General features: G+C 44.6%; 1 protein-coding gene across 4 annotated transcripts in view; it reads left to right on the forward strand.

Annotated features, from left to right (window-relative positions):
- Positions 1 to 483: 483 nt before the first annotated feature.
- The window catches only part of JAM2 (junctional adhesion molecule 2), a 60,624-nt gene continuing 39,931 nt past the window's right edge, over positions 484 to 21,176 (forward strand). For 2 of the 4 annotated variants that reach the window (XR_010594500.1, XR_010594502.1), the window contains exon 1: positions 815 to 1,134. Coding sequence is in view for 1 of the 4 variants with exons in the window: in XM_005289296.5 (XP_005289353.1) it covers positions 1,080 to 1,134 (55 nt within the window). In the remaining 3 variants the exon portion in view is untranslated. Of the gene's footprint in view, positions 1,135 to 21,176 lie in introns of all 4 variants that reach the window. The other 2 variants (XM_005289296.5, XR_509079.4) reach the window with 2 other exon arrangements.

Below are 21,176 nucleotides of genomic sequence, written 5' to 3' on the forward strand. Positions count from 1 at the left end.
TACCCCCTGATACTTTAAAATCTAAAAACAGCTTAGATCTCCCCCTTGTGGAGTCATTTACTTTGCAAATGAGTGTAAAGTAGGTGGAAAATGCAATTTTATACACAGATTGACTTCACATGGTGCAAGACAGTGGAGGAAAATCAGGCTCACTACGTGAAATTTAATAACTATTTGTCTGTTGTATGAGTCCAATCTTGTACGATTGAGGACAATGATAGCTTTGCCAGTGACTTCAATGATCACGAAAATCAATCCCTATGTAATCTTTGGAGTAAGGATCCTGGCTCTTCTGAGCCCAGCATTGTGAGAGTGCTACTGGAACATAAACACAATAATGAAATAATAATAATAATTAATAACAACAATTAATAATATTTGAAATCTACCCTCGCATAGAATCAGAGATGTTTTATTTTTCTGTTCAAACTACGCTCAGTGCAAGCTATTGTTCCAGGGCGAGGGGCAGCTGCGTAGGAAACTGGGATGGTTTCGCAGTGTTAGTGTAAAAGAAAAGTTACGTTTGCACTGTGCATGCCAAGAAGACGATCAGGAATTCATCAAAATTAACATGAATGTTCAGAGCTGCACGGAAGAAAACGGGGGCTGGAAGGTGGCTTGGTTTAGTTATTGCAGCCAGGCAGTTCTGCAGCCAGAGTAGATGGGATTCCCGTTACAGCTGGAATGGACTCTCAGTTCATTTCAAGGTTGCCCCACCCTTCCCCACCACCGGCTGTGTGTGGCTGTGTCTCACCTCTCCTGCCTTGACAGCGGGGAGCCTGTGCTATATGAGGACAACACTGACCGACATATAGAAGTGGCCCCAGTCCTTTCCGCTCCTTGGGACCGTCTTCCCCGAAGGGTGACGGGCAGTGCTAGGACCCAGCAGAAACCTTCACACCCAGCCTGGGCGGCTGCAGAGACACCTCCCCGCAACTCCCCGAGAAGCTGGAGAAGCCCCCGCTGGAGGGAGCCGGAGAGCCCCCGCCCCCGCCTGCAGGGCGCCGCGGGAGTCCCGCTGGCTGAGGCGCCCTGGGAGCTGCTCCAGCCACCTCGCGGGAAGCAGCTGGTGCTGGAAGATGGCGAGCCGCAGCCTCCTGCCGCTTCTCCTCGGCACCCTGGGGGCTCTGTGCTGTAAGTGGCGCGTCTCTCCCCCCTCCGCTGCAGCCGGGCCCTGCTGGAGGGCAGGGCGCAGCCCCAGCCCCGCTGCTCGCGGCGTCCTTTGTTCGCCCGGCTGCCGGGGCTCGCTGGCCCCGCACAGCCCCGGGGCGGCTGTGTCTCCGGGGAGCCAGCCAAGGGGCGGGGGTTGATCCCCTGGCTGTGCTGGGAGTCGGGACCCTGGTAGTGGCCCTGCCTCACTGCCAGGGGGAAGCAGGGACGGCCCGATCCCTCTGCGGGCTGGAGCTTGTCCCGAAGCGGGCTGCATCCCGTGCAAAGGGATGCGGGATTTGGAAAGGATGGAGCGGGGCTTATCGCTTGTGGTGGCGGGATATCTTCTGTGCTAGTCCGTAATGCTGTTGGTCGGGCCAGTTTGGGGGGCGAGGAATTGCCGACTCCTCCAGAAGGTGGCTGGGCTCCTTTCCTTCCAACCTGTTGCTTTAAGCTTCCCTTGGGAGCTCGGTGAAGACGACTTTGCATTGAGGGTGGGGGGACTCCTTGTTGAATGGAGAGGTGCATCGCCTTGGCGAGAGGAAGGCTTAACAGCAAATGGGATTTCACAGCCCCAAAGGAATCCTACCCTACTCCTGTCCAGCCCCCTGCGTTGAGGCAGGCCAAAGGAAACCTAGACCATCTCTGCCAAGTGTTTGTCCAGTGTGTTCTTAAAAAACCTCTAATGATAGGGCTTCCACAACCACCTGTAAAAGCCTATTCCCAAGTTTAACTACCTTTACTGTTAAAAAAAAAAAATTTTTTTTTTCCTAATCTCTAACCTAAATCTCTGGTGCTGCAGATTAAACCTATTACTACTTGTACTACCTTTAGTGAACATGGACAACAATTGATCACTGTCCTCTTTATAAGGGACCTTAACATATTTGAAGACTATTATCAGGCCCCTCTCAAGTCGTCTTTTCTCAAGACTAAACATACCACATTATTTTAATCTTTCCTCATATATCAGGTCTTCTAAACCTTTCATCATTTTTGTTGCTTTCAGGTGGACTTTTTCCAATTTGTCCACATTTTCCCTAAAGTTTGGTGCCCAGAATTGAACACAATACTCCAGCTGAGGTCTCACCACTGAATAGAGTGAGACCATTATCTCCCATGTCTTATATGCACCTCAGAATGATATTAGCCTTCTTTGCAACTGTATCACATCCTTGACTCATTCTTTGTTTGTGGATCCACTATAACCCTGGATTCTTTTCAAAACTACTACTGCTTAGCCAGTTATTCCCATTTTGTAGCTGTGCATTTAATTTTTTTCTTTCCGAAGTATAGTACTTTGTACTTGTCTTCACTGAATTTCATTTTATTGACTTCAGACCAGTTCTCCAGTTTGTCATGGTTGTTTTTAATTCTAATTCTGGTCTCCAAAGTGCTTGCAATCCCTCCCAGTGTGGTATCATCTGCAAATTTTATAAGCATACTCTGTTATCTAAGTCATTAATGAAAATATTGAATAGTACTGAACCCCAGACAAACTCCTGTGAGACCCCACTAGATATGTCTTCCCAGTTTGACAGAGAACTCTTTGAGTACAATTTTTCATGCAGTTGTGGATCCACCTTATAATAATTTAATTTAGATCACATTTCCCTAGTTTGCTTTTGACAATGTCATGTGGGACTATGTCAAAAGCCTTACTAAAGTCAAACTATATCACATCTACAGCTTCCCCCTCCACTAGGTATTAATCCTGTCAAAGAAGGAAGTTAACTTGGGTGGTTGTTATTTACCTGGATTTGTCAAGAATAAACAAAAGCTCTTTGAGGCAAGGACTGCCTTTTCTGTGTTTGTACAGCACCTAGCACAATGTGGTCCTGGTCCATGACTGGGGCTCTTAGGCACTACTGCAATAATAATAATTAATAATACCAAACCCTTGCCTGTAAAACCAACCTGTTTGCCTGCATGTTTAGGGTCTCATACTGGACCCATCAATGTGGTAGATTAGGCCTGGTCTATATTACAAAGTTAGGTTGATGTAAATCAACTTGTTTGTGCATGTGTCTCTGTCTGATGTAAGTACCCTGTTATGGTGACGCAGTAAATGTCTGTTACTGTGGTCAATAATCCAATACAAATATAATCTTTTCCAATACTGGGTCAGATTCTGCAGTGCTTTACTTCATGTTCCTTCAAATAGTTCTTCATGGGTGGACCTCTGAACTCTTGTGGAGTGCTATTGACTTCAGTAGACCTTTGGATCAGGCCTCCAGTGCACAAAACTATTATTGTTTTCTTTGAGCCTAGGAGCAAAAGCCAAAATATGTATCCACCGTAGAAATAAAAACAAACAGCTTCAGTACAAATGGGGAGACTATGTACTGATTAAAAACATAGTTTCAATATGTTCTATCGTATGTAGCCTGTTAAGTCGGCTTTTTTCAAAGAAATTTGTTCATTTGCCCCAGTAAGGCAGTTTTCAGGGTGTATTTTACAAAATAAAGAAGCGGTATTGGAGCTGAAATTTTTCCATGTCCGCAGAAAGTTTTCATTTATTATGTAAAACAAAGAAATCCCAAACTTTCCCTTGCAGTTTCAGAAACTTGACACAGTTCTATTGACAGCATGGCTCAAAAGGTAACTCTCTTTTTTAAAGCAAAACAGAAAGGGATGTAAATCAGAAAAAAAAAATGCCCTGCCTGAGGGCACACTGAACATAAATATGAGAAGGTGTAACACTGGAAAAGAAATCTTCAGATTAACAGTGGTTATGCAACAAATTATGCCAAACCTCTAATAAGAATGTATCATACATAGAACATATTTTACTGAATACCCTGTATTTTTGTATCATACATTTAATTTGTTTTGGTGTCTTCAACCTCTTCTCATTTTAGTGATTAGATCTGACATCTGTTTCTGAGGTTGTGTGTGGAAATAACATTTTGAACTGAAATGTGTATGTAGCAGAATCTCACTAATTCACAATGACGACCTAGAGTGAGATAATCTAGCCCAGGCATGGGCAAACTTTTTGGCCTGAGGGCCACATCTGGGTATGGAAATTGTATGGCGGGCCATAAATGCTCACAAAATTGGAGATTGGGGTGTGGAAGGGGGTGAGGGCTCTGGCTGGGGGTTCAGGCTCTGGGTTGGGGGTGCACATTCCAGGGTGGAGCCAGAAATGAGGGGTTCAGGGTATGGGTTGGGGCAGGGGTGTGGGGGAGGGGGGAGGGCTCCGACTGGGAGTGCAGGCTCTGGGGCTGGGGATGAAGGGTTTGGGGTGCAGGAGGGTGCTCCGGGCTGGGACTGAGGGGTTCAGAGGGTGGGAGGAAGATCAGGGTTGGGGCAGGGGGTTGGGGCACAGGAGGAGGTCAGGGGGGCAGGCTTATCTCAAGCAGCTCCCAGAAGCAGTGGCATGTCTGCCCTCCAGCTCCTACGTGGAGATGTGGTGTTGGCCAGGTGGCTCTGTGCACTGCCCCGTCCACAGGCCCCTCCCCTGGAGCTCCCATTGGCCACGGTTCCCAGCCAATGGAAGCTGCAGAGCCAGCGCTTGGGGTAGGGGCAGCATGCAAAGCCCTGTGGCTGCCCCTACGTGTAGGAGCCAGAGCGGGGACATGCCCTTGCTTCCAGGAGCTGTGCTGAGCCACAACACATGTGGAGTGGGGCAAGCCTCTGACCCTGATCCCTGGCGGGAGCTCGAGGACCAAATTAAAAGGCCTGACAGTTTGATGGAGACCATGTGAGCTTCCTAAGCTGTGAGCTACCCATTGAGAATTTAAAAGGCCTGAAAGAATCCTTGAATGAGAATGAGCTGTGTTCATGGGGCAGTTATAAGGTGCAGGGGAATAAGTGCATTAATCTAGATGTGTAGTGGTAGTGATTGTGGAAAGATACCAATCAGGGCTTTAAATTCAGCTGGCGCTGTGTGAAGCAGAGCTCTAGTAAATATTTTTAAACCCGTGGGTCTAAAGCCCTGAGCCTTGGTGTGCCCCACGGGGCTGAAGCCCAGAACCCTGGATGGGGGTGAGACGCTATGGGAAATACTGTATGAGAATTTAAGCCTTCGTACCAATGAATCTAAAAGTTTATCAGACCTTTTATAACGTTTCCAAAGTCCGATCAGTCTGATATTTTTTCCTCATGCTGGTGTAAATCAGGATTAACTGTATTGAAGTGAATGGAATTTTATTGGTGAAAACTAGTGAAACTGATAGGAAAATCAGGCCCTATATCTCCCTATGAGGACTTTACAGAGGCAGTATAGTGTCTTTGGCAAATGTTACAATGCATCATTCTGACCCTCCTAATTCAATTCTGAGTACGTTCAAAACACATATTCCCAGTTCTTGGAAAGCTCTAGTGCAGGGGTCTCAAACTCAGTTTACCTTAGGGCCAGCGCCAGTCCTCAAATCCTCCCAGCGGGCCAATAATGTCACTGAAGATCGTGTTCAGAAAAGAAAACGTTTATATTGTATTTTTTTATTTCAGATTTCTTAGAAATAATAAAACTGTCATAAAACTTTATACAATTCTTCGCCTGCCAGAGAGTTTTTAGTGTTTGCCAGACACCTGGCAACTCTTCAGTTTTGTCAGTTTGTTGATGTTTGGCCTCAGTGACTAAGCAGTTGAAACCTTAAGGATTGCAGCAAAGCGTGCATCAGATAGTTGTGTCCGGTATTTTGACTGACTTTTTTCCCCAATGAATATAAATGATGCTGCCTCCATAGCTGACTCTGCCCAGCAACTAATGATGCTGCCTCCATGGCTGACTCTGCCTGGCGACTAGTGATGGTATCTCTGTCCCTCTCCCCCAGCCAATGGAAGCTGTGGGGAGTGGTGCCTGCAGCAGACATTGCGGGCAGCATGACTGCATGCATCTCTCCTCTGCGGGCTGCAGTGGGGAGGTTCTTGGGCCACAGATGGCCCGCGGGCTGGGACTTTGAGACCCCTGTCCTAGTGCAAAGGACCATTTTCAAGAATCTTTGAATGAGCCAAATATGGAGTTTCTGTGCCAAAACATCCTGGAGATAAAATATGACACACAAGCATAAGAATTTATGAAAGATGATTTACACCTAGTTTCCAATATCCATATCTCAAACAAATTGTTTCATTCACATAAAATTTTCCAAGAAATATCTCATAGGGTCACACATGCAAAACTTTGAATTACAGCAATGGCATAGTACAGAGAACAGCAACATTCGGCACGCGACCTGCCAGGGTAAGCCCCCTGGTGGGCCAGGCCGGTTTGTTTACCTGCCGCGTCCGCAGGTTCAGCCGATCGTGGCTCCCACTGGCTGCGGTTTGCCGCTCCAGGCCAATTGGGGCTGCGGGAAGCGGCACGGGCTGAGGGATGTGCTGGCTGCAGCTTCCCGCAGCCCCCATTGGCCTGCAGCGGTGAACCGTGGCCAGTGGGAGCCACGATCGGCTCAACCTGCGGACGCGGCAGATAAACAAACCGGCCCGGCCCACCAGGGGGCTTACCCTGGTGACCCGCATGCCAAAGGTTGCCAATTCCTGGCATAGTATTTACCATAGGTGGTTTTACCTGGTAAAATCATAGTTTTTTATCAACCTGTGAAAAAAATTAGTTAGTCCCAGTGTAAGGCATTCTCTATTTTTAATTTTTTTTTAATGTACACCATATTACAGGGCTTTGGAGTGGAGCCCGGAGTTGGAGCACGGACCAGTAGGTTTTTGCCCGGTGCCGGAGCGGAGCAATTCAAAAATTTGATTTTGATCTTGTCAAGTGAAATTAGCCAACCTAATGCACATCTATATGTAACCAAATTGTTAACATCTTGTTCCAACTCACTTCTGACACTTTGCATCTTTTTCCCATTGGCTGTCAGGTAACTCTTAACAACACTACTTTACAGGTCATTTGCTAATGCCTTGACTTCCCCTGACACTGTAACACAGTACTTTCCAGTCTTATTGCTTCCAGTATCAACCGCCGATACATAAACCTCAGTTTTCTCTAACTGCACACAGTTCATTGGAGTAATGTGCACAGCCATCTTGTGTTAATGTAACTGCTTTTCTGTGTAATCTGTTGCATGCTTCTATCCTCAAGCTATCAGTAACTGCATCTAACAGTTCACCAGCTCTCTGCTTTTGATTGGGTGCTTTGTAATCTGGCCTTAGGCAACTAATCAGCAGCCCTCAAAGTGGATTTTCCAACTGCAAGATGACTTCCCACTGTCTGGTAGCAACTTGGAGTTGCAAGTTTCCACAGTGCGATCATGACTCGTGCCTCCATCGTCAGTGCAGCTCTCATGCTGGTGTTCCTGCGCTGGATGGCTGGGGTGAGCTCAGCACACAGATTCAGGAATGTGGCCTTGCGCATTCAAAAGTTCTGCAGCCACTGCTTGTCATCCCATACCTGCATTACGATGTGATCCCCTCAGTCAGTGCTTGTTTCTCAGACCCAGAAGCAGCACTCCACTGTTTGCAGCTGTTCCATGAATGCCACCGACAATCTTGAATTGTGTTCCACAGCAATCTGACCTCCAGGAGATCATCTTGTTCCCTGCTGCTCTTCTTGTGGCTCTGCAAATACCAGAGGTCTGTGCGTCCCAGGTTTGAAACGCACGTGACAGTAGGGCAGAGCTGTACAAACTCCATGCTTCTGTCAGAGATGACAAACAAGAAGTCCCATGCAGGTTTATGGGATTTTCAAAATAGTCATGGATAGAGATAGCATTATGGGGTGGAGAAAGTTGCATGATAGGAACTTGACCACTCAGTCCCAGGGTTGACACCTGTGTGACTCTTTGGCCCCACTGTGCATTGTCATAACTTACCAAAAGATAGTGTATGGGACTGTGGTGAGTTCCACATTAGGATACCTACCCATGGTGCACCATATTGGGCATCGAAACAAGCTCTCTTGGTTCCTTGCATCGGTGCTCTGCGTACTCACCAAGTATGCAAGCGCAAAAGCGGTATACTAAATGTGGCAGCTTCATGCTGACATAACTTATGCTACAAACTTTTGCCAACACAGATATGCCCTCATTCTCTTTCCTGTGCAGGTTTTGACATCCTACTAAGGATCTGGCACATATATTCTGTGACCTGGCTTGGATGATGCAATTTATGAATGTAGCAAAGTCGAGAGACACCAGCGTGGCGCCTCCTGCTGGTCATCTTAGGTATTAGCTCTTTTCCAGCATATGGAGCGCCCTCTTCTGGCCGGTGTCTTGCCTGCCGCTGGCCCCATGTCCCTCCTGGACCCCAGTGCCCTTTACCTCAGGATTCTGCCCCAGCAGTACCCTCACGCTCTGGGTCTCCCCTCTCAGGGGAACCCCCAACTCTCTAAACCCACCTTGCATCAGTGGCTACTGCCAGTCATCATCTACCCCCCCCTCACTGCAGTCTGTAATGGCCACTCATCATTGGTAAGGGGTTAGGACCTGCTGCCTTTACCTATTCCCAGGTTATATCTCTGCAGCCCCAGTACCTCTGTAGGCCGCCCCACTACAATGAGAAAAACATATGAGCAACTGAAACTCTTTTTATATACAGGAACAATTCTATCAGGGTTTTTTTCCCACAAAATTTTAAGAATGTTTTGAATAAACCAGTGGTTCTCAAAGCCGGTCTGCTGCTTGTTCAGGGAAAGCTCCAATGGGGGCTGCGGGAAGCGGCGCAGGCCGAGAGATGTGCTGGCCGCCCTTCCCGCAGCCCCCATTGGCCTGGAGCGATGAACCGCAGCCAGTGGGAGCCGCGATCGGCCGAATCTGTGGATGTGGCAGGTAAACAAACCGGCCCGGCCCGCCGGGACCTTTCCCTGAACAAGCAGCGGACTGGCTTTGAGAACCACTGGAATAAACTACTGTGTTTTTTCTTGAGCAGGATGATACAAAGGGTTTCCTAGAAGCAAAGCTCACCTTTTTATGGCAGGGAAATAAGTTTGAAAATCATTAGTATTTTATTTTGAACTCATTCCTCCTAGAAATGTTGGAAGTTTAGTGTGTAAGAATAAATGTCTTCCCTCTTTCTTCATTTTAGTTTTTGATTTAGTAATTATTCCCCAACAAGAAACATTTGTTGATTTCACACATATCCAGTAGAAGATTTATTATAACTGCTTTCATTCACATCCTTTTAGTTTGGATGCATTGGCCAACATGAAACAGTAGTAGAAATTCTAGTTTGTATTTTCATTATGTATTACAGTCCTGTCACCTTAATTTCATGTCCTGAAAGGGAAATCTTGCCTGGCAGGAGGAATTCTGTTGAATAATGTTGCATTCCTGTTTACAACCACTGACCAAAGCATGTTCTTCCTTCTGACAGGTAGAATTTTAAAGCTATAAGAGTTATAATGAGTGAAATAGTTTTGTAAAATGAGACTGGCCAGGTTACCCTGTTCTGGGTGGCAAAACCTACAAGAGAAATCTCTGTGAGGATCCCTCAGTTTTGCTGGAGGAGCATAGTTTCCTTTCTCCTCTCTGTGCCTTGCAGTATAGACTGCAAGACCATGCCCCACACCTCCATCCCCCAGAAACCTCCACTGAACCCCAGGGATCTGAGAGTATCCTGGCGCATTGTCTGGAAGTCAGGGCCACCTGCATAGAGGTCTGCTCAAATTCTGTGCCCCCACTATGACCTGTCCTGCTCCCTAGCCCAAGAGAATCCCTGCTCTGGAAGGGGGTTCAGCAGAAAAGGTAACAACACAGCTCCTAACTATGTTATCTCAGTAAGCTATCACCTGTACAGAAGAGGGATGATGTGCGTGTCCTACTGGTCTCAGTCCAACAGCTGCCTTCCTCCTGCTCAGACCTTTGGCCCTATAGAGGTGGCTGACCCCATTGCCTACTGTGCATAGATCTGGAGATGGTAGAACCACGCATAGAGGGAACCCTCTGCATGCAAATCGCTGGAGTACAGTTTCACCTCCAGCCCCCTTGTTTCTGAGGCATAGGCACAAGGGGACAGAATTAAGGCTGAATGTTCAACCTTCACTTTTGCAGTTTCCTTACCCAAGGAGCTTGTTTGTCCCTCCCGTTTTAATGTTGCAATAACACATGCTTTTTGTTGGTGCAAGGAATATGTATTATGTTAATTCCGGATGTTTTCTTCCAGACTCTTCATCTTTCTTATGTCAAATCTACTAAAGAATATTTTTTAAAAATCTTTTAAAAATATACAGTATGTTTTATATATGGCTTCCTCTGTGGATCCTACTGAGAATTAGCTTCTTGGTATGCCCCAGTTCAGTGAGACAGGACCCTCTGCAGTGTGTGAGATATTCTAGTTATAGAAACCATACACAATCCCCTTTTAGAACTAATTTTAAAATTGCCTTTCATTTCATAGGACTATATTTTATGTCTAGGATCAGATATATCCATATAACCTTGTATGCTATCATGCTTCCTGTTGACTCTCTTCACTGGTAATGTAGATTCATCTCTCACAAGGAAAATTCAATTTTGAGACCAGTTCTTTAGCCCTGAGCTAGGCTGTCTATTTAATGTGGCTGACTGACCTGCAGAAAGACGTAGTATGATGGAATTTCAGGGCATATTATATAAAATAAGTAAATCCCAACCCTAATCTAATAACCTTTCATCTCTCTTTCAAACCAGAATATCCACTAAACAATAGCCTGTCCATCCACTTTCAGCAGATCCTGTCTCTCAAATCAGTGAGCCATTTTAGAAACCTTTTTTAACATGAAGGGGGGGAGGCTTTATTTGGCCTCGTTCCCTAACAAACAGATAAGTCCTGTTTAACATGCTTATCTAAAGGAAAACAAAAATACATTCAGAATGGCAACTGTTCACACAGTCCATGAAGCTGTTTTTTGCTGCCAGCAATTGACACATCATTTATGTCTGTTATGGGAGACCATCTGTATATGCCAAGGCTGTATGGAATGCTTAGTGAAGATCTATTCTGAAAAGTTACAATAGCAGAAATAGAATTTTCTTTAATGAGTAGATCTGCTACTCATCTAAGATCTGCTTAATATAGTGAAAGAATTAAGGGTTTTTTCCCTGCCTGACAATCTTGTGGAACAGACACAGATTTGGGAGAGAGAACTTATGCATCAACAAAATTAATAACAAAATTCCAGTGTCGTGTCTTCATGATTAATTGTGTTTAATTTTGTTAACTGATCAAATTTGATATGTAAATTGAAAGACAATAAATGCAGCCCTTTTTTTTTTTTTCAAATTCATTTTTCAGAGGGAATCTGAACTTTTAAGGTTTACTTCCTGATTCAGAGTTCTGCCTTTTGGAATTTCATTTCCATCCTATTTACCAAGTAACTTTTGGTTCTAGCAATGTAATTCTGCAAAAGAGGCTGTTTTGTCTCCCTACTGGTTAGCAATGCAGACCTCCTTATGTGGCAATGTTTATCACCGAAAGCTTGGTTAAGAAATCATGGACTTTATAATTAAGCCAGTTAAATAATTCACTTTGTCCGTCTTACTCTGTTGTACACCCGCTGGGTTTTATTTGAGACATTGTTTTATTTAACCCTAAGTCAGTTTACCAGTTAACTTTATGATCAGTGGTCCAGTTCATTTGTTTTCAGTTTATACAATATACCTCTACCCCAATATAACGCTGTCCTCGGGAGCCAAAAAGTTTTACCGCATTATAGGTGAAACCGCGTTATATCGAACTTGCTTTGATCCGCCGGAGTGCGCAGTCCGGCTCCCCCGGAGCCCTGCTTTACCACATTATATCCGAATTCGTGTTATATCGGGTCACGTTATATCGAGTTGGGGTGTAGTTGCTTTGAGGGCAGAGAGGGAAGAAATAGCACTTCAAGACAATTCAAGGTAATATAGTAACCAGAGTAGTTGCTGATCTATTAGTGAGGTTGTATGTTAAGTAGAACTTTAAAAAAAAAAAAGTGTGGGGGGTTCCATTTCTCCCCACTTGCATCAATTTGTTGACTAGCTCAAAGATTAAGAAACATAGGTCATCCTATATTCTGCTCTCTTGTCCATTCCATTTGTTTTTCTTTACCTGTTGTCTCTCCTCGTACACTTGATCCTCACGGTTTTTACCATCTGCCTTTTTATTCCATGTTTGTACAGTGCCTACCACAATAGGCCCCAATCCCTAACTGGGGCTTCTACCTGCTCCTTTGACACAAATTAAGAATAATAATAGCAGTGAGTCCTCTGAAACTGGCATGTGAAAAGGAATGTGGTTTTAACAAATGGATAGCACAAAAGAAATAAACATTAGGATCTGGACTAAAGTTAGCAATTGGAAGATTACCTCATGCTTAAGTTTAACCCTTGAACTACAAACACCCATATTGGATACTCCAGTTATACTAGAACACATACTTTTCTGAGACTTGCACTGTGGATACTGGGCCAGGGAAAAAAGATCAGACAGCTTTGGAACTGCAGGCTAGACAAAGAATATCCTGCCATATCAGATTTTTTACTATCTTAAAACTCTTATTTATTTTAACTTAAATTTAGTGCCAGGCTAGCAGTGCTCTATAAAATTGCCCATAACACATGATTTAAATTAAAACTACCTGAACTGTAGTGGGATCAGCAGTATGGTTAAACCCAAGCCCTCAAAAATCATAAAGTTGGCAGAAAAGCATGAGATTTTTAAACAATAATAAATATACTGGGCTCTTTTTCTTTACCTTCTGACTTGTAAGCATTTAGGCTTCACTTGCTTCATGTTTTCAAGCATTTCTCTACAACTATGAGAGCTAAAAACTGAAAAAGAAAGTGAGAAAGAGAACTGAGATTTTCATGCAATCTCTTGCTTCCAAGAGCTAGGGCTTTAGGGAAAATGCCAAATATCATGAGTGTGCCAACAAAATTGTGAGGGTTGGCAACACCTCTGAAAGAGAACCTGAGCTCCGGGGAGGCAGAGTCAGGGGTACACAATGACATGAGGGCAAGCTCCTGTGTATAGCAGAGCTGCAGTTTTCCTCCCCAGTTTATACAAAAGGAAGACTAACGAGCCATAGTGATCCCAGAGAGAGTCAGAGAGTGTGAAATGTACAAAGCCCTGCTGTAGGCATTCTGATGGGCAGAAAGAGATGTTCTTTTGTAACTTATGTAATGTGATTCCTTAAAGCCCCTCTTGAGTGCCTTTTAAAATACTACCACATTAAAAGGACATCAAGTTGAAATCCTCCTTCTCCTCCCTGGCTCTGTAGACTATGGAGCTCCTTGGCTGATCTCACAATTTGCTCCCTCCTCTTTCTGTCAAGTGCATACTTTTTCCATTGATGATAATTCACATTAAGAGCTACTAGGTCTTGCTCCATCTTATCACTCCACCTCCTCCTTGGTCGGCCACAAGGCTGGATACCATAAGGATGTCCTTCCAAGAAACACTTAACTGGTCTGTCTTTTGTCATCCTAACTCCATGTCCTGCCCACTGAAGTTGTTGGGATTTCGCTACATTCACTACATTTACTTAATCTCCCGCAGTTCAAGTTACTGGCCCAAAACTTCATCTCAACACTTCAACTCAAAGGTATTTAGCTGTACACAGGTCTCTCATCCATACAAAACAAAAGGCCTTGTAAGTGGTCTTGAATATCTGAAGCTTGGTCTTTCTCAGGTTTTTTTGGAGCTGAAAATTCTCAGCAGAGAAAAGTAAACAGGTATTTCTGCTCTGCAACCATGCCTTCGAATCTAGTCAAATTGAAAAGGGAAAAGAAGAGTTAAAAACAACGTTAAGAAGTATAAACCTGCTTCTCTCTCCTGCTGTCAGGTTTTGTGGTTTTACAGTCATTTCAGTTTAAGAGTAGCATATTTTAATTTATCTTAGTCCTGTTCTAATCAATTTAAACTAAACCCAAATAAACCTCTCTTAAGATGAAATAAGTATGTCCACCCAGCCGTTTGCACAAATTTAACTAAATCTGTTTTAAATGCCACCTTTAGGTAAACTGCACAACTTTGCATATTGAAAAGCCCTGACTGTTCAAGGGAAACAGTACTACACAAAGTGCTGTCAAATGTTCACAGAAGACAAACTAGGTAAAATAATATTAGGTGGTATGTTTAAAAATAGTAAGCAAATCATTTTCAGATAGAAGTGGGCAGCTTTATTTATTTATTTAAATTGACAGTGCCCCTTTTAACTTGTACATATCTGGTTGTCAGTACCTTGTTTAGGAACAAAGTGCTGTTAACCGCCATATTCAATACATGCTGCCCCTCTCCCCCCCAGTTTCTTGCCATGTCATTGCTATGTAACATAGCTATTCAACTAAAGTCTATTACATGGGGCCCAAGCCTGCGAACACTCACCTGAGTAAAGTTCCTTGTGTGCATGAATATTTGCAGGATTGGGCCCTTTTTAGTAATATACAGTATGTTATGTGAATTAGGCTCCAATCCAACAACTACTTACTCGAGTAACTTTACGCATGTGTATAGTCCCATTGAGTTTAACAGGACTGGTCATGTGCGCAAAGTGGAGCAAATGAGTAGGTAGTTGCAGCACTGGGACCTTAAGCATTTTGCCAGTACAGTACAATCTCATTCTCATTTTTCAGAATCCTCTTTGTTTACCGGGGTAGGCCATAGATAGGGTGACCAGACAGCAAGTGTGAAAAATCGGGACGGGCGTGGGGGGTAATAGGATCCTATATAAGAAAAAGACCCCAAAATCGGGACTGTCCCTATAAAATCGGGACATCTGGTCACCCTAGCCATAGAACTGAAATGAGAGGGGCTTGCACTTCATTTGTAAGTGTGAGGTGGTCACAGTTTATATTAAGGTTCCATTTATAAATGATTTATAATGGTTAATAATTGATTAATAGATGTTATAATTGTTACAGACATAAGTAGTATGTGTCATAGATGGTGTTAGAGATGATTATAAGCCACTTATTGATCTGTTGGATTCTATGACAATCTATAACAATTAACAGTTTATTATAAATCGTTAATAGATGTTTTAATAACTATTTATAAATGATATCTTAATATAAAATGTGACCTATGAGGTACTCCAGAGACAGCACTTTTAAGTATCTGACTTCCTTGCAGTATAAAATGTGTACTCAAGAAGAGAGGGTTAACTCAAATCACAAATATGAATGGTAAAAGTAATCTTTTATAAAATGTTTTGATTATTTAAAAAGAGAGTTTATTCTCCCCACCCTTCCTAGTAGTCTGCCTGGCTCCAAATTTCTCCTCTTCAGTACCAATCTCTCCCCAGCTCCTGGGTTTGTCTTTCAGACTTCAAGAAAAAAAGTTCTCAGCATTTTTTTGTCTTGTTAGGTTCCCCTGCTCAAACTAATCTGCTGTTTTGCTGCTGCTTTCTTAGTCTGAATGCCTGCTGGCAAGACCACAGAATTCAGTTCTGTGAAACTGCAGGCCAGTGAATGAGTCATGAATGTCAGTCCAGTTTTTGAGGTTTTCTCCCTCTGTATGTGCAAAAGTGAAGAGTTACAGCATAAAGTGATTCCTAAATGTCTTAAGAGCTGTAAAAGCTGTAAAGTGAAGATCGTGCTGTTAGTATTTGAACTTGACAAAAATAAGCATACAACCCAAACCAAAACGACTATACTCTGTTGATTCCTGTTTCCCATGATATTGTTCTATGTAGAGTTCCTGTAATGTATACTGATCTGAATTACATGTTATTTCACTTGTGCGTGTCTAAGACCTGATCTACACTAAAAAGTTAGGTCGAAGGAAGCTGCCTTAAGTCGACCTGTTAATGTATGTGTCTACACTACCGGGTCCTTTACGCTGACCAAAGTTGGTGTAAAATGTCGACTTCTGTAATCCATCTCTGTGAGAGGCATAGCACTTAATTAGATTTTCATAGTGCAAATGCAGCGTTGTGTAATTCGACTTAATTAGCCTCCAGGTGGTGTCCCACAATGCTCATCTGTGACCGCTCTGGAGATCATTCTCAACTCTGCTGCACTGCAGCCAGGTACACAGGAAACTGCCCCTCCCCTGCTAAAGCCACAGAAATTTTTGATTTCCCATTTCCTGTTTGATCAGCATTGGGAGTGTGCCAGCTTGAGCTAAGCTGATCATGGAGACTACATGCCCCAAACGCACTCCAGCCTGGTCTGCACAGGAGATGGTGGATCTCATCACTGTTGGTGGAGCGTCTGTGCAGGCAGAGCTCCAATACAGCAGAAGAAACACTGACATCTATGCAAAGATTGCTTGTGGAATGGGGGAGAAGGGCTACACGAGGGACACACAGCAGTTCCATGTGAAAATATAAGAACTTTGCCAAGTGTATCAGAAGGCAAGGGAGGCGAACAGTCGTTCTGGTGCTAAACCTCACACATGCCGGTTCTACAACGAGCTGCATGCAATTCTCGGGGTTGACCCTACCAGCACCCCCACAAGCAATGTGGGCACCTCACAGGTGTGTGAGTCTAGGGATAACAAGGAGGATGATATGGTGGATGAAGAAGAGAAAGAGAAGGAGAATGGGAGACAGGTGAGCGATGGATCCATTCTCCCCATGAGCCAGGAAATATTTTTAATCCTGAAGCCCTGTGGGTCACAGGACATCACGGTGGCTGACCATGATGCCAGGGAAGGCACCTCTGGTGAGTATACAGTTACAATCAAAGTCCAGTTAAACTTTAGTGGGCGCGCACATTTGGTGGTATTGCATGTTTACTGTGAAGAAAAAGCGAGGTGCTGTGGTTCTCTGCTTACAAGAGGCCACTCCAGCTACGCAGAGGGTGGCCCCCAGAAAAGACTGCTTATGTGGACTGGGATAGCCCAGGAATCCTCCATGGATATCTCTAGGAAACTTACATGGAGGTACTCTGCAATTCTTTGCAAAAGGTTTCTGGGAAGGGCAGTCTCATTTCTTCCACCATGGTAGGACGCTTTCCCATGCAACTCCTGAATTAATTCTGCTGGCATCATTGCGGTACATAGCAGAGCAGCATAATGACCAGGTCTATACCCAGACGCTTGCAGCATCTCCTTCCTTTCCGCCTCTGTTACCCTCAGGAGACTGATATCACATAGGGTTTCCCAGGGGATGCGCGGGAAGTTCTCATTAAAAGTGCTCTTACAAGGAAAAAAAAGAGCATGTAGACCACCCACACCCACCCCATATTCTGGATCGCCAAACCACACAGCCACTAATATGCCTTTACTGTTCTAGGCTTTGGTCGGCAAGTAGTTTAAAGTGGCTGATAGAGGAGTGGGGCCCCACATGAGAGATTCTGCGATTTGGGAGTGAAAACGTTCCCCTCCCCTCCCCCCCCGCTGCCCTGTTCGTAAACAGCTTCCTGTGGTGCTATGGGGAAGGGCCGTTGTTCAACTATCTACCTCTGCTCCTGACGTGAGCCTGCCATAAACTTCATTTAAAAATGCAATGACCCGGGGTGAGAGGGGGTCCTATTCACCATGGCTGGAGCAGCAAAACGGCACAGTGAACGATTATGGATTCTGATTGTTATGGCTTGCACCTAGTGTAATAAAGGTGTTTTTTTTTATGAAAATTGCCTTACTATGGAAACATTTTTTTCATGTACAATGGCTCCTTTATTTTTTCCCATGACTGACAGCTGGAAATCTGTCCTTCGGCATGTCATCAACACCTGAAAGCAGACTTTCGCTGATTAGAAGGAGGAGAAAGAGAATGCGGGAGGACATGTTCACCGAGATAATGAACGCCTCCGGGACAGCTGACACAGAGCTGAGCATGGAGGATTTCACTGTCCAAGAAGTTAGATATGGACATGGAGAGCAGGAAAGCTTCCAATGAGCAAGAGCGTGTGGTGCAGGATGAGATGCTTTGGATTATGAGGGACCAAGCAGACATGTTGAGGCGTCTAGTTAAACTGCAGGAACAGAAGCAGGAGGGTAGAGTCCCTCTGCAGATGCAGGTGGACAGCCAGCCAGCATCACCTGGTGCAGAATCGCCCTCCTCCAAGCGTTCTCTGAGGTATGGGTGAAAAGTCCATTATCCCTTTCACTTAATTCATGGGGGGAGGGTACAAGGAACAGAAGGCGCCCATTCACAGACCTTTGGTGGTCTGGAATGCGGTATTATGTTACACAGCTGAAAATGTTTCCCCCATTCCAACTTTACAACCCTTTTTCCCCCTAGGTTATTTTTTTCTGTTCTCCCTCTTTTTACTTATGTTTGTTAAATAAAGTGAATGGATTTGAGAAATAAATGTTCTTTATTGAGTAGAAGCAGTGGGCTTGGGTGCGGGGTGGCTTTACAGGGACAGTGATACAAGGCAGGTGAAGGTTTGGGAAAGCACAATGCAGATAAGCACATTACTGTGACTCATTATTGCCCTGGTGTCTCACTGCTCAAAAATGGCTGCCATGTGATCTGTGTCAACTGCCCACCCTACGGAAAATTTCCCCCCTTTTTTTCCACAGATACTATGTTGCACACAGCAGGCAGCTATAACCATGGGGATGTTCTCTTCACTAAGGTCCAACCTTGTAAGTAAACTTCTTCAGCGCCCTTTCAAATGACCAAAAAAACATTCAAACACCATTCTGCACTTGCTGAGTCTATAGTTGAACCATTCCTTCTTGCTGTTCAGACGGCCAGTTTGTATGGCTTCATGAGCCATGGGAGCAAGGGGTAGGTTGCGTCCCCCAGGATGACTATAGGCATCTCAACGTCATCAATGTTCATATTGTGGTCTGGGAAGTAAGTCCCGGATTGCAGCTTTTTGAACACACCCGAGTTCCTAAAGATGTGCGTGGCATGAACCTTTCCCGACCATCCTACGTTGATGTCAGTGAAATGCCCCCTGTGATCCACCAGTGCTTGCAACACAATTGAGAAGTATTCCTTTCGCTTTACGTACTCTTTGGCAAGGTGGTCTGGTGCCACGAAACCCCATTGCGGCAAAACCATCCACTATGTCCTGCATATTTCCCAGATTCATTACCCTTCGTAGCAGAAGTTGATTAATGGCCCTGAACATTTGGAGCACAGCAGCTCCCATGGTTGATTTTACCTATTCCAAATTGATTCCCCACCGACCGGTAACTGTCTGGCGTTGCAAGCTTCCAAATAGCGATCGCCACTTCCTTCCCCACTGTCAGAACAGCTCTGATTTTTGTGTTGCTGAACTGCAGGGCCAGGGAAAGCTCTGCACAAAGTTCCTGGAAGGTGGCCTTCCACATTCGAAAGTTCTGCAGCCACTGCTTGTCATCCCAAACCTGCAAAATGATGCAGTCCCACCAGCCAGTGCTTGTTTCACGGGACCAGAAACGGTGCTCAAGAGAGTGCAGCTGCTCTGTAACTGCCAGCAACAACTGTGAATTTTTTGCAGTGGCTTGCAGCAGGGCTGCTTGCAGGATATTGCTATGTTCCGGCTCTGGAAATACTGCAGGAGACAGCGTGAGGTGTTTGAGATGCTCACAGCAAGAGTGCACAACTGAGCAGGCTCCATGCTTCTGGGGTTATGGCATACATGCGGTGGTTTTAAGGTGCAAAAATCACTGGGTGGTTTGCTGTTGAGCACAGTGCACCATGGGATGCTGACGCAATATTCCCTTTCTCCTCGGCGACAATGTTTTGGTCCCAGGAGGCATTGCACAAACTTCCCAAAACACATTGCGGCAAATTGCACTTTGGGGTAGCTACCCACGATGCACTGCTTTGTGCACCGATGCAGGCACTGCTAGTGAGGACGCACTCCATCGAGACATGAGCATGGTGTAGCCACGCAGTTAATTCGGAGGCTCGAGGTTGAATTAGATAAAGTTGACTTAATTTTGTAGTGTAGACAAGCCAAAAATTTGGCTTTATAAAGCAACAATGGGAACATATTAAAGTAAATAACAATAGCTCAGGATATAGCTTCTAAACAAGCTTCCAGTTCCTCTTAATTTTAGTTGGCGAAACATCTGATCTGTTCTTGAACCTCTTCATCCTTGTCAAATTTGTTTGTGGTTTTGTAATGTGAACAAAATTGAAACCAATACGTCTTTAATGTAGCCTAGGGATCGGCAACCTTTGGCCCGCAGCCCACCAGGGTAAGCCCCATGGCAGGCCGGGCCGGTTTGTTTACCTGCCATGTCTGCAGGTTCGGCCGATTGCGGCTCTCACTGGCTGAGGTTCGCCACTCCAGGCCAATGGGGATGGCAGGAAGCGGCAGCCAGCACATCCCTCGACCCGCGCCACTTCCCACAGCCCCCATTGGCCTGGAGTGGCGAACCGCAGCCAGTGGGAGCTGCGATCAGCCGAACCTGCGGACGCGGCAGGTAAACAAACCATCTCTTACCCTGGCAGGCTGCGTGCCAAAGGTTTCCGATCCCTGATGTAGCCTAACCTTTATTTAATACTAAAGAGCCAGATTATCTGCTGGTGAAATCTAACACAGTTCCGTTGAAGTAAATGGAGCAGTTTACAACAGCAGAGAATTTAATCCAAGATTTTAATGCTAAAAAGCTAAAGTATATCATTAAACCCAATGCACCACCTGAACCTAGGTAGGATACAGTCTTCAAGTGCCTCTTTAGAGTGACATGTTCCAAGTACTAAATTATGGAAATGTCTGATTAAAAATTCCTGAATTTCCCAAAACACTGAACAGGGCTTTAGCTGTGATTTCTATTGAAGACCTCCTGCTGTTGATATCTGTGAAAATCTGCCATTGATTTCAATGGGAGTACTATATGAAATGAAGTAAGGGTATGTCACAAAGTTAGTGGGAATTTAATGAATAAAAGCCTTTTCAATGCTTTGAAAATTTACCCCACAGAGTCTGCCTTGATTTCTGTTGTTGTTGTTTTGTTTTCAGAACTTTATCACTTAAACATAAACAATTTTACTCTAGATCAACGTTTTGTATAAAAGATGCCATCTCTGGAGCAATTTAAATATATTTTTTTCTTCATACAGATTTAAAAAATAAAATCTGTGCAGTTGGTTAGTTCCGGTACTTGTGAACCTTGCTGATTGCCAGTGCTGCCGTGATTGATTCACAGTTGACGTTTAAATGGAAGGTCTGAGTATCTGGTATATACAGCAGCCATTGCCTAGTTAAAATTTGCTTGCACTGCACAGCTCTGTCTAGTCAGACACTTTTTTGGCATTCTAAGTCAGAACTTGC

This window comes from Chrysemys picta, chromosome 1 (genome assembly GCF_011386835.1).
Source record: "Chrysemys picta bellii isolate R12L10 chromosome 1, ASM1138683v2, whole genome shotgun sequence".
NCBI lineage: Eukaryota > Metazoa > Chordata > Testudines > Emydidae > Chrysemys > Chrysemys picta.